The sequence below is a fragment of the Passer montanus genome, unplaced genomic scaffold, assembly GCF_014805655.1.
Source record: "Passer montanus isolate IOZ18808 unplaced genomic scaffold, ASM1480565v1 scaffold43, whole genome shotgun sequence".
Taxonomy (NCBI): domain Eukaryota; kingdom Metazoa; phylum Chordata; class Aves; order Passeriformes; family Passeridae; genus Passer; species Passer montanus.
The window spans coordinates 3,601,947-3,617,222 of NW_024369151.1; the positions used below are offsets into that span (position 1 = coordinate 3,601,947).

The 15,276-nt window shown below is 48.3% G+C and overlaps 1 protein-coding gene across 3 annotated transcripts in view; it reads right to left on the minus strand.

Annotated features, from left to right (window-relative positions):
• The window catches only part of ASTN2 (astrotactin 2), a 323,200-nt gene that overhangs the window by 189,190 nt on the left and 118,734 nt on the right, over positions 1 to 15,276 (minus strand). For all 3 annotated transcript variants that reach the window (XM_039720164.1, XM_039720165.1, XM_039720166.1), the window contains exons 6-7: positions 14,742 to 14,888; positions 2,417 to 2,584 (exon numbers count right to left, since the gene is read on the minus strand). In XM_039720164.1, the coding sequence (XP_039576098.1) occupies positions 2,417 to 2,584; positions 14,742 to 14,888 (315 nt within the window). The remainder of the gene's footprint in view (positions 1 to 2,416; positions 2,585 to 14,741; positions 14,889 to 15,276) is intronic.

Below are 15,276 nucleotides of genomic sequence, written 5' to 3' on the forward strand. Positions count from 1 at the left end.
CCCTGGCACCCATATCTTGGGATGCTCATAGAGAGGATAAAATCCCTGACCCGAAAAGGTTGAAATCCAGACAGGATTTATGTGCTGCCATAAAACCACAGGCCTTCCTCTCTCATGGTGATAAAAATAAATCACCCTTAAAAATAGAACGACATTAATAAAAATAAATCTGAAAGTACATGCAGTGTATCCTGGGGTTACAGTCTGCCTCAGCCTGGTGGGGAAACTTCTCACCAGTTAAAGGCTGGTCAATGGTGATGAACAGACACGGTGCACTGGGTTATGTCCTGGGGTACAGGGTCAAGCAGGTACTTCCAAAGGCCTAATTTCAGTTCTTGTGAAATTTGGACCTCTTAAGGGAGTCTTAGATGTAGGCTATGAAGGTCAGCAGCCCCATCAGCCAGTCCTGCTTGATCCATGCAGATCCAACTGGCAGAAATGGGAGAAAAAATCAGGTTTATTCATGTGCACACTGCTGGGTTGGAGAGAGGGAGAAGAAGCCCACAGACAGATTTCCAGAGAGGGTCCTGAAGGCTGAGATGCAGGATGTTCTGCCCTCACCATGGGCAGCAGGGACCATGGGCACCAGGGCTGGGAACGCAGAGCAGCTGCCGAGGTTCAGCTCCAGCACAACTCCCGGGATAATGAGCATCTCTGCCTTCCCTGCAAACAAGCTCTGACACATCCTGTTCAAGCGTGGGGCATCCAGCAAGAGCAACAAGCTGCTCTGGGAGCTGGGGTCACAGCAGGAGCAGCAGCTGGGCCAGCATGGAGAGGAGCTGCTCCTCACAACCGAGACCACACCAGGATCAGCCAGCCCTGCTCACTGCCAAGGACAGGGCTGGTGAGGGGAGCCACGGGGCTCTTCCAACAGGGGAGTCATGGTCTGGCTCCATACGGTCTCCCCGTGGTTTCTGCTGGAGGCAGAGCTGTTTCTCTCCTCCTCTGAACCAGGGGACAGCTGAATGCACCTCCCCTCTCCCACTGAGGTGGCTGTGTTTTGCCAATGCCTGAAACAAAAATCCTTTTGCTCTGTGACATCTGGATGAAAAGAGTCTCCTCCTGCACCACGTCCATCTGTCAGCGTGGCTGTTGGCACCTCCCAGCCCTCCTTGGGGCTTTAGGTGATGCCCAGGGCTGTCTTCACAGGGAATTCATCCAGCATCACCCTTCTGCTGCAGCCATGCCTGCCAGTGCCTGTGTGCAGACAAGCCTTGAGGAACAGGAATGCTAAGAAGAGAAGATTGTCTTGACCAGGAAAATTAGTTTGTAAGACCAAGTTCAGTATTTGCATCTCAACTGAGCAGGGAGTGATGAGAACAGGGTCACCCCTGCCACCCCATGAGGTGTTCATGACTCTGAAGGTGCTCATGACTTCTTGTTCTAATCCATGTATTAATGACAGTCAAGGGCTTTGGGAGCCTTAGGAAAAGCCTTCTCCACAGTGAGCTATCCTTTAAACCCTGCAGCAGAACCAGACACCAACATCCTTACCTGCAGCCATGAATCATACACACATGAGGTGAAGAAGCTCAAGGCTGAGGGGGAAGCAGTTCACATGGAGAGCTGGACTAAGCTGGGATGGCACCCCTCTGCAAGTAGATGGGGTTTAGGTGCTCTTCAGACACTCAGCAAGCCAGGACCACCAGGGACACTTGTCTCCACACCACCAAGAAGGCATCCAACCCAAGGCTGATGAGCCACTGGTGAGTCACAGCACAAAAACCCAGACAGTCCCCAAGCCACCTTCCCACGCCAGCTCCTGTCACCCTGTGTTGTTTGCTGTGCTCTGTGTTCTTGGCTCACTGCAGATTCCAGGACACCCATGTGTCATCCAATAAAGACAGAAGGGAAGGTGAAATTTGTCCTTTACCCATCCCCACAGCTGGGTCCCAGCAGGGCTGGCTGCTGCTCCACAGGCAGGCACTGCACACCAGCAGAACACGCTCAGCAGAACTCTCGTCTAGAGATGGGAAAGGATGGCAGAGTTCACAACTCCACCAGGAAGGGCTGGAGGACAGATCCAACCTGGGTAACGACCAGGCAGGAGCAGGCACTAATGGGAATTGTGAAAACGGCCAAAGAAGGAAAAGGATGGAGTTGGGGTAAATTCAGAGTAGGTTTGCCAGACTGGACAGCAGAACGACCCAACTTAGAAGCAGATAAACTCCACGTGCCTGCAGCTGTCACACCAGAGAACTGGTAAATCCACCGCTTCAAATCCCCATCCTGTGCCCATCTTCTTCACATTTTTCTGACAGGGGTCACCACTTTGTGACCCTGCCAGCACCTCTCAGTCCCCCACGCCTACCACCAGGCTAGAGCAGAGGTGAGCCATCAAAATATTCAGTGACAGACCTTCTCCCTCACACCTCCGAGCTTTCCAAGGTTTTCACTCTTGCCCAGCTTCCCTTACCTGTGTCTTGGTCACACAGCTGCTCACAGGCGTCAGTGGTTCTCTGTCCACACAGGTCTCTCACCCAGGGGGACGTGGCATTGATCTGATAGTACAGGGACAGCTTGGCTGGGTTAAGCCAGTCAGAGATGTCCAAGTAGCTCCCCTCACTCACAACGAAGCTGCTGCCTGGGGGGGAATGGGGAAAAAGTGTGTTAGGTGAGTGTGGAAATCTGAAAGAAAAGTCCCAAATGTGCATTTTGGCCCAACATCAGAGCACTGCACTTCCAGGAGCTGCTGTGATGACAATATCTGTAAAATAATAATGAGTTCACTGGCAGCTGGTCCCAAAAAACTTCATTTGACCATTCCTCTCCAGAGGAATGTGCTCCAGCAAATGGTCCACCAGTTTCTCTGCCCAGACACTTCCCCACATTTACACTACTGGGATTTGATTCCCAGGTCTCTGCAGAAATGAGGACCAGGGTAATTATCCTGATCTGTAATCAGAGCAACAGTGCCCCAGCTCAGGGAGGAGTTGTCCTGGAGGCACCTGGAGCTCAGGGCACAGATGGGCAGCAGCAGCAGGGCCTGTTCACCTTTTGTTGAAGGTGAGAGGATTGGCCCAAGACCCAACTTCTTGTGTGAGTTATCTCATACCAGACACTCCCCCCACCCTCTCCTTCTTGTGAGTTAGAAGTGAATTCTTGCCAAAAATATTTTCTTACAAAATCTTATGCTTCTTTATTTTGCGAAATGTATTTTTCCCCACTGGCATCTGGGAATATGCATCATCTAATTAGCCAAATAGATTTTCAGTTCAGCCCAATCATTTCCTTATCTAACATCTGAGGCCCAGCATCGCTTGGGGGATTTTGCAGGCACAGAGGTCCTCATTAACTCTGATCTTCAATTACATTGATTATAAGACTGCCTCCATAACAGTGCTGCACAGATCAGAGAGGAGCCAAAAAACCTCTGCCATTAAGTGGTGTTTTGCAAAACTTACCATGGTAAAAGCCTCTAGAAAGAGGGAAGAAGGAACCTGCAAGGAGGAGTGGGCAAGGGGAACTGCCAAGCAGCACAGGAGCCCATAGCCACCTTTCCTCTAAGTCTGAGGACTTGCAACATGGGCAAAATTTGCAACTGCTGTCTGAAGATTGAAATCCTTCTCAGAGATTACCCAGGGATAGCAAGTTTACAGATCCAGGGCCTATTGTCATGAAACTGTAAGGCTTATGGCCTTTACTAAAGGACTAGGACACCATTCTTTGAAGCACCAACTGACTTTGATGAAAGCCAAGAGATTAAAAAAGCAGGATGATAAACCTGCAGCAGCAGCCACCCCACATGAACCTGCTTGAATACAAACTGGATCTCCTTTTGAAGAGGATCCCTGATGCTTAGCAAGAGGGAGCCCTTCTCACCCTCATCCTGCACCACATTATCCATGCAAAGGATAAAACAAGCAGAGCCTCGAGTCAAGCATCTCAGTGAATGACCTCATTTTCAGGCATCCCAAGATCTCAGCACCATCCAAATCCAAGCCCTAATTTCCCATAAACTCAGGTCTTTGACACTCAGAGTGTTTATATACCACAAACATATTCACAGGCGCATCTCTACACTCAGAGCCAGTGGAGGCTGCCAAGCTGCTGACTGCTCAAGTAAATGAGAATTAGACATCAGAATCCAGCAGCTCTGGAGACAGAGCAAGGCAGGAGCTGCCCCACCAAGGCTGCAGGATACATCTCAATCAGACACAAGGCAGCAGTAAATCACTGGGTAAACCCCCCAGCACCACTGCAAAGCAGGGAAACACTGAGAAGTTTCTTAGAGCCACGTGGTTTTATCTCTAATTATTCTTTTCAATTAATTTTTAAAGATAGCCTTACATATCAATAACAACAGTTGCCGGTTTCTCTTCCCAAACAGACATGCATGTGCACCCTTTGGGAGTGTTTACTATTTACATGTAGGCGTCTAAGTAGTAACCTGTCAATTTTGTTTTCCTCCTGATTTCCGCAGCTCCCTAATAAAGAGCAAGGCTTGGGAAGCACGTACGGTTGTTTTGAGACTCAGCTACAGACAACTCCCTCTGCACCCAAGGACTGAAGAGCAAAACCAGTAGCTCTTGATTAAATCCCTACTTAATGAACCCCACTTCTGGTTAAAATACAGCTTGGAAGTAACAGAAGCAAACCCAGCACAAACCAGACACATCTCTTGTACTCAGAGGGATGAAGGTGGCTGGAGCTGGCAGAGGATCTTGGCCCAGGACCTGCTGCACCTGCTCCATGGGCAGGTGGGTGATGGAGGGGTGACCTCTGGAGCTCCCCAGCATGCAGTCATTCAGGTGGAAAACACCTCTCAGATCATCAAATCCCACTCTTCCCCCAGCACTGCCAGGGCAACCACATCATGTCCCCAGGTGCCACATCCACACACCTTTTAAATCCCTCCAGGAATGGGGACTCCATCACTGCCCTGGGCAGCTGTGCTAGGGCTGGACAACCCTTTGAAGAAATTTTTCTTCATATCCAACCTAAACAGCCCTTGGGAGAAGAGGCCAGACCCCACCTGGTTCCACCCTTCTGTCAGGGAGTTGTAGAGAGTGAGAAGATTTCCCCTAGGCCTCTTTTTCTCCAGCTCCCTCAGCTGCTCCTCAGCAGACTTGGGCTCCAGCCCCTTCCCTGACTCCAGATTTTGCAGATTAATTATTTTGATTTTAGTAAGTCTGATTGAGAAATCATCATCATTATCAGGTTTTTATGGGGGTTTGTTTGTTTGTTTGTTTCTTTGAAAAGCAGCAGTGAAAACATTTAAATCCAAAATTCCTGAATTCACGCTCAGTGTAAAATGGAGATTTTTCTACCTCAGCCTGAAAAAACTCAAACCCAGGAAAATTAAAGGTTATAGTTTCCTTCCTCCTTCTTTCCCTCCTTTCTCCCTTTCTTCCTTTTCTTTTCCTCCCTTTCCTTCCTTAGAGGAGGGAAGGGACAACTTCCAGCAAGGAAACTTCTCACATCTCTGAAGCTGAGTGTGTGGCAAGATTTTGAGAGACATTCACAGACACCCTCATCACCTTCACTCCCACTGAAAACACAAACAAACAAACACCCCAACCTCAATCCCTTTTTAGCTTGCCTGTGAAATAAATAACAGGAAAAAACACATTCTACAAATATTTTGAAAGCTAAAATTCTGATGATTTCAAAGCCTTTTCACAAAATTTTTCTCATCACTTTCAAAGAATCCACACACAGAAAACAGTTTTTCAAAAGTCACCATCGTGTACACATCAAAACCACCCTGAAAAGCTCAGAAAGGGCAGGTTGAGGAACAAATCCTTTTAGAAACTACCAAGAACAAACATTTTCCAAGCAAGAGCTGTTTCAAACACCTTCAGCTTGTTGGGAACATCAGCTGGATTTGTTTTCCACACCTACAGTCTCTGGATGGAGGGAAGGGGAGTGATGGGGAACTTGAGGGGGGTAGAACCCACTACAAACCAGCCTCCTAAAACCTTCCTTGAGCACCTCAGACCTGCTAAATGACCCCCAGATCTGGTTTGAAGCACCCCTTCAGCTGCAAATCCCCAGAGCAGGTCCCAGCACAGGCACTCTGAAGACACCTGGAGGGACTGTCCACCCTGCTGTCCCACCTGCCAACCTCCCAGGTGTCCTCCTAGACACAAATTCCAAGCCTCCCACTCAAAGCCTTGCTGAAATCTCCCTTGAACGGAGACGTTCAGGTCTCAGGGTAAAGCAACCATCAATCAACCAAGTGAATTAAGAAACAAAATGACAACTCAACACGCAGCACCACCTACCAGGAACCCCATACCAGGACATGTCCCTCAAATGCTGTTGGAATTACGAGCCAGCCAATGCCATGGAGCAGCTTGGAGAACACCAGGACACAGCCACAACCCCCTCCCAGCTCCACAAGGTCCAGCAGCCCCTCAGGGGATTGATTTGTTTGGGTTTCTGTGTGTGTGTTTTCCACTCCCCCGTTCCTTCCCCAGCACTGATCAAAGCCGGATGAGTTAAGGCAGCGTCAGAAGTTCATGTCTCTCATGCTGGGGTCTCCTTCAAAGTTCAGTGGAATTGCTTAAGCCCTGACAAAAGAGGCTTGAAGTTTTGACATTTCAAAAATCATTTTCAAGAACACAACAGGATAAAACAGCTCAGAAGAGATATCTAACAAGGGAAAAGAACAAAGCACCCAAAAGGCAGCCAAAAGGGTTTGGCTTTTCCTTTCTCTTTCTTTTCAAGGCAAAAGATCAAAATATAATTTTTTTTGAAGAACATCTATTTATTCCTCCCTCTGCTCTTTTTTGTCATCTTTGGTCCATTCACTGTTTCTTGGCCAACAAAACTCCTTTTCATCTAAAATTAGTATTTTGTGTTGGGAAGCTGTGGGAGGTCATACTATAGGTTGCTATTAATGTATCCAGCCCTATGCTACCATACAGTTCTAATTCTGTTAGAGATAGTTTTTATAAACACTAGAGGAGAGATGATCCCTCTGGCTTCATTCTATAGGTACAAAGAATAACCCTATTTGATTTCTTTAGAGACCTTTTTCTTTCCCTTGTTAAACTTGAAAGAACATTGCCCAAAGAGACAACTCCTCCCCTATCAGCTCTTCCCCTTGATCAGCTCTCCCTCTCCTGTCCTGGGCCCAGGGCATGAAAACTTCTGCTTCTAAAATTTCTCCCAGAAAATGCCAAAGAGCTGGACAGACTTTGGGTGCCCAGGACACACATGTGCTGACTTAAGCAAGGAAATGTGTCTTGGGGCAGGACTGCACCCACAGACTAACACAGTGCTCAGCTTCACCATCCCTCTCCTGCCCAGTGCAAAACCAGGTGATTTGGCAATCATTTAAATAGCTTTAAGTCAAACTCTAAGTTCTATAGTCTATTTTGAATCCAGGGACAGCATCACACCAGGTTAAAATCCAAGACAACCTCTTTACTATTTTTTTAAAATTATTTCTCTTTTTGAACAAGGTGAAATTCTTAAACAGAAAGTTATGATAGAAAGATTAGAAAACAGCACAAGCCTATAGATACATCTTTCATTCAGTCCTCCCTCAGCTGAAGCACTCGCAGTTTATCTCTCACAGTGCTTGACTCCAGGGTGTATTTTCAGCACATGAACTGCACCCATGGGCTCTCACCTGCCCAACCCAATGATGATCAAACCTGGAGACCCCTATCCCCTTGAAACACCATTAATCCTGCCAGAGCTTTCCACCCTGGCAAAGCAGAAGTCAATTAGCAGTACATGTCTGTGTGCAATTACAGCTCAAAGTGGCACCACCTTTCCTGTGGGAGGAGCAGAGTTACAATTTAAGTGTTAAATTGCACTTCCTTGATCATTCTGACAGACTCTTTCTTTGGGTTTTCTTGTCAGTCAGTCTTGATTTCTCCAGGGCTGAGCTCCTGACAAACAACAAATGTATTAATAAGGCAGGTGATGGCTCAGCCCACTTCTCCTAAACTTAAGCAAGAAGGAATCTGCCCACCCTGCCTTGTGGTCAAGCTCATGCTGCCAAGAGATCTCCCATGGCAGCTTTAGACAAAGTAATTGTGGAGGTGTTGGTAAGATCACATCTCTGTCCTCAGAAGTCATCTGGGCCAGCAGTGGCTGAGACAGAAATGAGACTCCTGAAAAAAAAAAAAAACCCTTCTCCTTAATGCTCTGCATCTCCCATCTCCCACGCTGCAGCCCAGGGCTCAGTGATGCTCTCCAGATATCAGAAAAGGGTTCAGGGAAATCCAGCCTAAATCTAATCACATCACAAAGCACAGAGGAGCTGTGATAAGCTTGTTGTATGAATGCAGAAGTCAATGTTTGCATCTCTCCATCTATGGGAGGGAGAGCAGGTTAGCTGGTCAAAGATGTGCCATCCCTCCCAAATCAAGGGTAAATGGTGTTGGTAAAGCTCAGCAGGTGCCAGGAGGTGCCCCCTCCCCACAGGGGTGGGCACCTCCTGCCTCTCTCAGGATGCAACACGTCCCAGCTCTGGAGCAGCTCCTGCTGACACCATCCAAATGCCAATGCCAATCCAATGCCAATCTAGTGCCAATCCAGTGCCAATCCTGCTGGCTTTGCTCCAGTGAATCCTGCGGAGGAGAAGGAAGAAGCATTTGCCTTCCCTTGCCAATGGAGCTGCCCCAGGAGCTGGGAATGCCTCTGGCAGGCACGGGGCTGGGGAGCTGGGCAGCAGCCGAGCAGGTTCACGAGCCTGTCAAAGCCACGATAAAAACATGATGTACTTCAGCCTCCAGAACCTTATTAGTTCTTCATGCAAAGAGCGTTTGTGCTGTAAAACCGTCTTGGAATCCCTTTGATCCACGCTGATACAGTTCATAAATTGATGTTAATATTTAGAGTTCATGTCTGGTAACACTGCAGCCATTTGCTCACATTTTCTTGCCAGGCAAGCAGACACAGGAGCGGGAGTGAGCTGTAACACAGGCACGGAGGTGACCCTGCTGATTACGAGCTGCTGAAGTAAAATGCAATTTGTAAAGCTGCCCCCAAACACGGCCACCTTACGTGAAACACACAGGGCCTGGAGCAGCCAGACGTGACACTGAGTCTGCAAGAAAGTGTTGCTTCTGTCAGAGCCCTGACCCAGGTCTCCACAGAGCAAAAACCCTGGGAGGAGAAAACAGCACAAGAAAAAAAAGTATTTTAAACCAATTCCTTCTGCTGGTTTCAGAGGGGACTTATGGATCTGGGAACAGCTGGTGAACATGGGAGACCCCAATTTCAGAATCTTTCTGGAAGTCTGAAAAGATCACAGCATCACAGAATGCTTTGGGTTGGAAGGGACCTTAAAGATCATCTTGTTCCACCCCTCTCCCACTGGCAGGGACACCCTCCACTGGACCAGATTGCTCAGAGCTCACCCAGTCTGACCTGAGATAGCTTTAGACCAGATCTCTTTCTCCATCCTGGTACAAACCTGGGGAGCTTCACCTGTAAATCAGGGAGTGTGTCCAGCTTCTCCTTGCTGCCAGAGGGGATGGGGACACAGCCAGTCCCCCACCTCCCGTGGCTCATCTCTGTGTGGCCTCATGTGCAGCACATCCTGAGTGCCCTGAGGGCATGAGCTTGGTCACCTCCAAGAGCTGCAGAAGATTGAGCAGGAAATGTCAAAAACAAACAGTTTAAACCAACACATTTAATTAAAACCAAAATGAGAAGTTGTTGTGAGTCCCAACAATTGCAGTCTGCAGAGCAGTCTTCAGGGAAAATTAACACAGGCTGCTAATAGCAGCATCCAATTCACCAGCATCTTGGAGGAGACAGTGGTGGGGGAAGGTAGGAAATAATCTGCAGATGAAACAATTACTGATCAGCTGCGTGGCAAGGACAGCACGGCATTGTTCAGGCAGGCAGATGCAGATGCACTGAGATTTAAATAAAAAAAAAGAAGCTCCCTCCACCTCTGCCATCTTGTCAGATGCTCCAACCCAAAACACGGTCTCAAGTAGAAATTCCACTTCAGCTGGGCTCTTGGCTTTGCAAAGGGAGACCTGGGTTTGCTCTCAGGGCAGCGTTCATACTGGGAGAATTCATCCACACTTGAAGGAGGGACAGAGCCAACACACAGGCAGCTCGTCAGGGTGGGGACACTGCTCACACTGAGCTCTGATCCCACAGCAGGATCCCTGCCTGCCCACACCAAGCTCTGATCCCACAGCAGGATCCCTGCTGCCCACACCAAGCTCTGTGCACCACTCCACACCCATCCCACAGCCCAGCGAGGTGCAGAGGGATCACCACAACTTCCCTGGCATACATCTCAGAAGAGGAGGGAAGAAGGTTGTAAATGCCCAAGATGTCTTTGACAAAAACCTGCTTTGTGCCCTTTATTTCCACTTATAAAACAAAGATCTAGAAGCCCCTTGCTAAATGCAGCCCTTGGCTCCCTCTGCACCACTGGAGGATCTCACCCACCTCTCCCACTAAAGTACAAACATCCACCCACACCGTATATAACCTCTCACAGGCTGTAAAAATAGGAAGCTTTAATTGATACTATATTTCATACTGTTGTGCAGCAAGGACGTACTCCAGGCTGAGTCCTCCAGAGTATCTTTCTCCACCCTGCCTTCCCTGCAAGCCATTCCCATTGCTCTGGCTCTACTTTTTTGAATTATTACTTACAAGAAAAAAACAAAACCAAAAAAACAACTATTGAATGTAGAGCTGAGTGGCTCCCATATTCATAAGAGGTTTTATTACTCAGATGGAAGGACTCTCTTTCCTTTCTTCCCCCCTTTGACACAGCTAAAGGGTCCTCTAAATAATGCCTTGCATTTCCATATCCTCATAAAAGCCACTACGGTTCTTTCCATAAATCTGAGCCACCTCTGAAATCAGAACAATTCCTCCTGCTCAGCACAGGCAGGGACTGCCTCAAAACACAAACCCTGGAGCAGCAGAAGGGAGGAGAGGATGTTCCAAGCACTGTGTTCGAATAGAGAGGATTTAGAGGCACCAACTTGTTTCTGGGAGGCAGGAGGTGCCAGCCCTCCCCACCAACCATGCCAGCTCCTGCCAGGCTCTCCTTGATCCAGCTGCTCCATGAAGTGAAGGCACAGCAGCTGTGCAAAGCAGGCAATAACTGCTCAGCGGGGAGCGAGGCAGGGGCGCCCCATCAAATGAACAAAAGGAAGAAAACAAACCGAGGGAGAAATAAGGGCAATAGAGACAGGCTGGTTATTATAGAACTGCTGCTTGGAATATATCGTCCCAGCTTGGCTGCCAGTTGGCTTCTGGTCCCAGTCCTTCCCCTCCCCTTTCCCACCCTGCCACTCCAGCAGGCTCTGGAGCTGCTTTCTCTAACACCATTCTTGCTGCAGCAGGAAAAGCTGCTTTTCTCCAAAGCTGGAGACATTTGGGGAGGCTTCCCCCCTCTTTCTTTTCTTGGCTCTGGCTGCTGGCATGCCAGAACTGGCTGGCATCTATTTAAAGTTTCCTTCAAAGCCGAGTTCTCATCGTCTAGGAGAGCGATTTCTTTCAGCCTCTGCCTTTGTTTGGCTTCTCCTGCAGAGGTGCCGGTAGCAGCTCCGCTTTCAGATTTTCCTTGGCTCATGGTCCCTACTGAAATTCCACATTTCAAAAGGGAATGAGAGGGCAGCACTCCCTCAAATGGGAACATTTCCTGTGACTGCACCATGGCTGCCTTCTCACAGAGTCTGCCTTATCATCCTGTGCAGCACCAAAGGGAACAGCTTCGGGAACCAGACGATTGCAGCGCACGGCGACACCCGCGAGACACGGTGCCACTGTCGGGTGCCGCACCAGAAGCTGCTTCAAGACTGATCAAAGCTCCCAGACTCTGCCAGGCCAAACAAATCAGCTCTGTTGTCACCTCGATGCCACAGGGATGCTGATGCCAACCCCCTTTAGCACCCTGTAAAAATCAGATTTAATCCCCCACGGGAGATCTCCAAGGAGGAGCAGGTCCCCTCTTCTCCATCAGCATCAAACTGCAGGTGCTGAGCCTTGGCAAACACATCCAGCCACACTTTCCTGGGTATCATTGAAATTTCCCAACCCAGCTCAGTTCTGTGATGTCTTTAAATGCTTTGTAATATTTTGTTGCCAGTTGGGTGGTGCCTTGGGATTTGTTGTTATTCAAAAAGAAGGGACAACTTTAAGAGCTTTTTCTCTTCCTGAGCAAGAGACTTGTCATCGCATAAAATGCTGAGATTTCAGGGAAAGTGATAGCCACTGCAAAATGTCTTGGCTGCTTCTATGTGAAGAATTTGACTGTTTCTCATAAAAAATATTTAAAAAGTTTTCACAGTTTGTAATTATATTTTACAGTTTCATTACAAAGCTCATTTTAATTCTTCTCCAAACCGTTGTTACCAGTCCTCTTGCCACTTTCTCTTCAGAAAAGTCATTAAGTCGGGACTGGAGATCATCCCATTTCCCCCAGTTTCAAGGATATTAATCTGCTTTATTGGTATTTCATTGTCATTTTCATTCGAGTGTTCCCTGCATTTGCATAATTTGCATTGCCACCCCTTTCCTGGTGACAAGTACAGGTTCGGCTTTCCACTTTCATTCTGTGGAGTCTCATTGCATTTTGTTTATTTTCTTTTTCAGGACACACTGTCTTTCCTGGGCCAGAACCATGAGCTGAGAGCAGGATGCTGAGGTCCTGTCTCCATCCCTGCCTTCCTGGCTGACCTTCAGCAAGTACCAGAACCAGTGTGAGCTCCCAGTCCAAGTGCTGAACTGGCCAGTGCCCATCCCACGGGGACACAAATTAGCACTGCAGCAGCCCCAAGCCCCAAATGCAGGAGTTTCTGTTCTCCAGCTACTTGGAACCATCTGTGAAGATTTCAAACACTCATGTGTGGCTTGGACAATTATTAAAACCAAGGTGTAGACAAGTCCCTTGTTTCAAATCCTTAAACCACAGAATGGTTTGACTTGGAAGGGACCTTAAACATCCCCTTGTTCCAACCCCCTGTTATGGGCAGGAACAAATTCCACCAGACCAGGTTGCTCAGAGCTCCATCCAAACTGGCCTTGAACACTTCAAAAGAGGTGGTATCCACACCTTGATGTTATCTTCATGTCTCCACTCCACTGAACTAATGTTCAGTTCCTTCAATGTGTGAACACAAAGTAGATGCTCTCCTCTTTCCTACAAGGGCGCAGCGGTGACCACTGGGCTCTCCCAGCAACCCAGAGACCACTCTTATCAGGGCTATTCCCACTTCAAACACACTGGTGACTCCCATTCTGCCATGGGGTGATGATTTCAACCCCTCTCCACTGGCCCCTGCAGCTCTCATGCCATTGTGTCTCTTTAACCATTCCCCCCTCTCCAAAATAATAATCCCCCAAGAGCTGCCCTCCACTCCAAAGCTCCCAAAGAAGGGCCTGTCCCAGAGCTGGCTGCACCAGGACACCCCAACAGCTGGTGATGCACTGCTGCATGCAGCACGTTTCTGGCAGAGAGAAAGTGCCCCCTCTGCATGCCCCAAGCAGTGAGACAAGTGCAGGAGCTGAGGAATTGGAACCGACTGAATAATGGGTCCTGTCTGCTGGAAGAAAATGAAATTTGCCCTCGTGTTACTGAAAACTTGCACTCGATGCTCACTGCACATTATAAAGAAAAGGTCAGTGAAACACAACAAATGCAAGGAGCCCAGTTGGAGAAAGCAATAAATAGTGACAGCAGCACTCGTCTAATTTATCAAAACATCTCTGCCTTTGCTCAAACCCCAGTAATTTTCCCCCATGCTGCTGCAAAGGCTGGGATGAGCAGCTCTGCTGCTGCCTGTCTGTGCAGCTCCCAGGGCTCCTCAACGAGTTTGGAGGAGAACAGAAATATCCATCAGACACAATTAGCACCAATGATAACAACGATAATATTAATTGACATGACTGAGATTTTGGCCTTAGGCTCACAGATGTGCTTGTGGAAAAGGAGATCCCTGCAGTCAAACACATCTGGGACATTCCCAAAGAGAGAGATCCCCATGTCCCAAACACATCCAGAGGGGCAGCAGGAGGGTGTGGCCAGAGCTCTCTGGCCGCAGAGAGCAGGCACAACTTTCCCAGGCATTGTCCTGGGAAAGGCTGTGAGAAGATCAGAAAAAAGAATGAGAAACAATTCTTATGTAAACCTGCTGCACCTGGTGTGCACATGTGGAATGTGCAATGGAGATTTGTTTACCGAAGGGTAATTTCTTAAATGGCCAATGGTGGTGTTTGGATTCAATTGACCAATCTGGTCTGACTGTATCACACTCTAAGGGCGATGTTTTGTATTTGCAGGGTGCCCTGATAAAGGAATGAATTATGAATCTGACTCCATGTTCTCAGAAGGCTAATTTATTACCTTATAATACGATATTATATTAAAGAATACTATACTAAACTATACTAAAGAATACAGAAAGGATACTTACAGAATGGTATAAAAATAATAATGAAAACTGGTGACTCTTTCCACAGCTTGGCCTTGATTGGCCAATGTGGGAAAACAACTCACAGCAGAACGCAATGAAATAATCACCTGTGGGTAAACAATCTCCAAACACATTCAACACATGAGCAAAACAGAGAAGAAGCAAATGAGATAAGAATTGTTTTCCTTTGTCTTGGAGCTTTCTCAGCTTCCCAGGAGAAAAATCCTGGGCAAAGAATTTTTCAGAAAACGTGAATGCCACAGGAATGGATTTCTTAATAAGTATGGTATAACAAAGTGATTGATCAGCCTTCTGGAATCATGGAGCCAATGCTAATTATTACCACAACAGGGATGCCATGCCACGACAGGAGGGTCTTACCATCAGCAATGAAGTGCTCGGGGACGTGGAGCGTGACCTTGACGGTCAGCGGGCAGGAGAGCTGCGAGCCGCAGACCACGGCCAGGACGCAGGAGCTGACCGCGATCAGCGTCAGCGCCGTCTTGTTCACAGGGCTCTTCATGGAACCTGCAAGGCACACACAGGGGTGGGTGGGTGGGTGGGTGGGGGGCCAAAAGGGAAAGCTGTACCCAGGGCTTTGTCTGCAGAGGCAGGGGAGCACCAGCACGGGAAAGGCAGGCATGGAAAATAAGGATGGAAGCTCAGCAGAGTCTGCACACCCCAGGGCTCCCACCACACTTTGTTTGGCACGGGGCTTCATTTGGCTAGAGGAGGGAACCACTCAAAAAAATCAAATCCTGCTCAAATCCCTACACCCAGGGGGGGGGGGGGGGGGGGGGGTGGGGGGCCAAAAGGGAAAGCTGTACCCAGGGCTTTGTCTGCAGAGGCAGGGGAGCACCAGCACGGGAAAGGCAGGCATGGAAAATAAGGATGGAAGCTCAGCAGAGTCTGCACA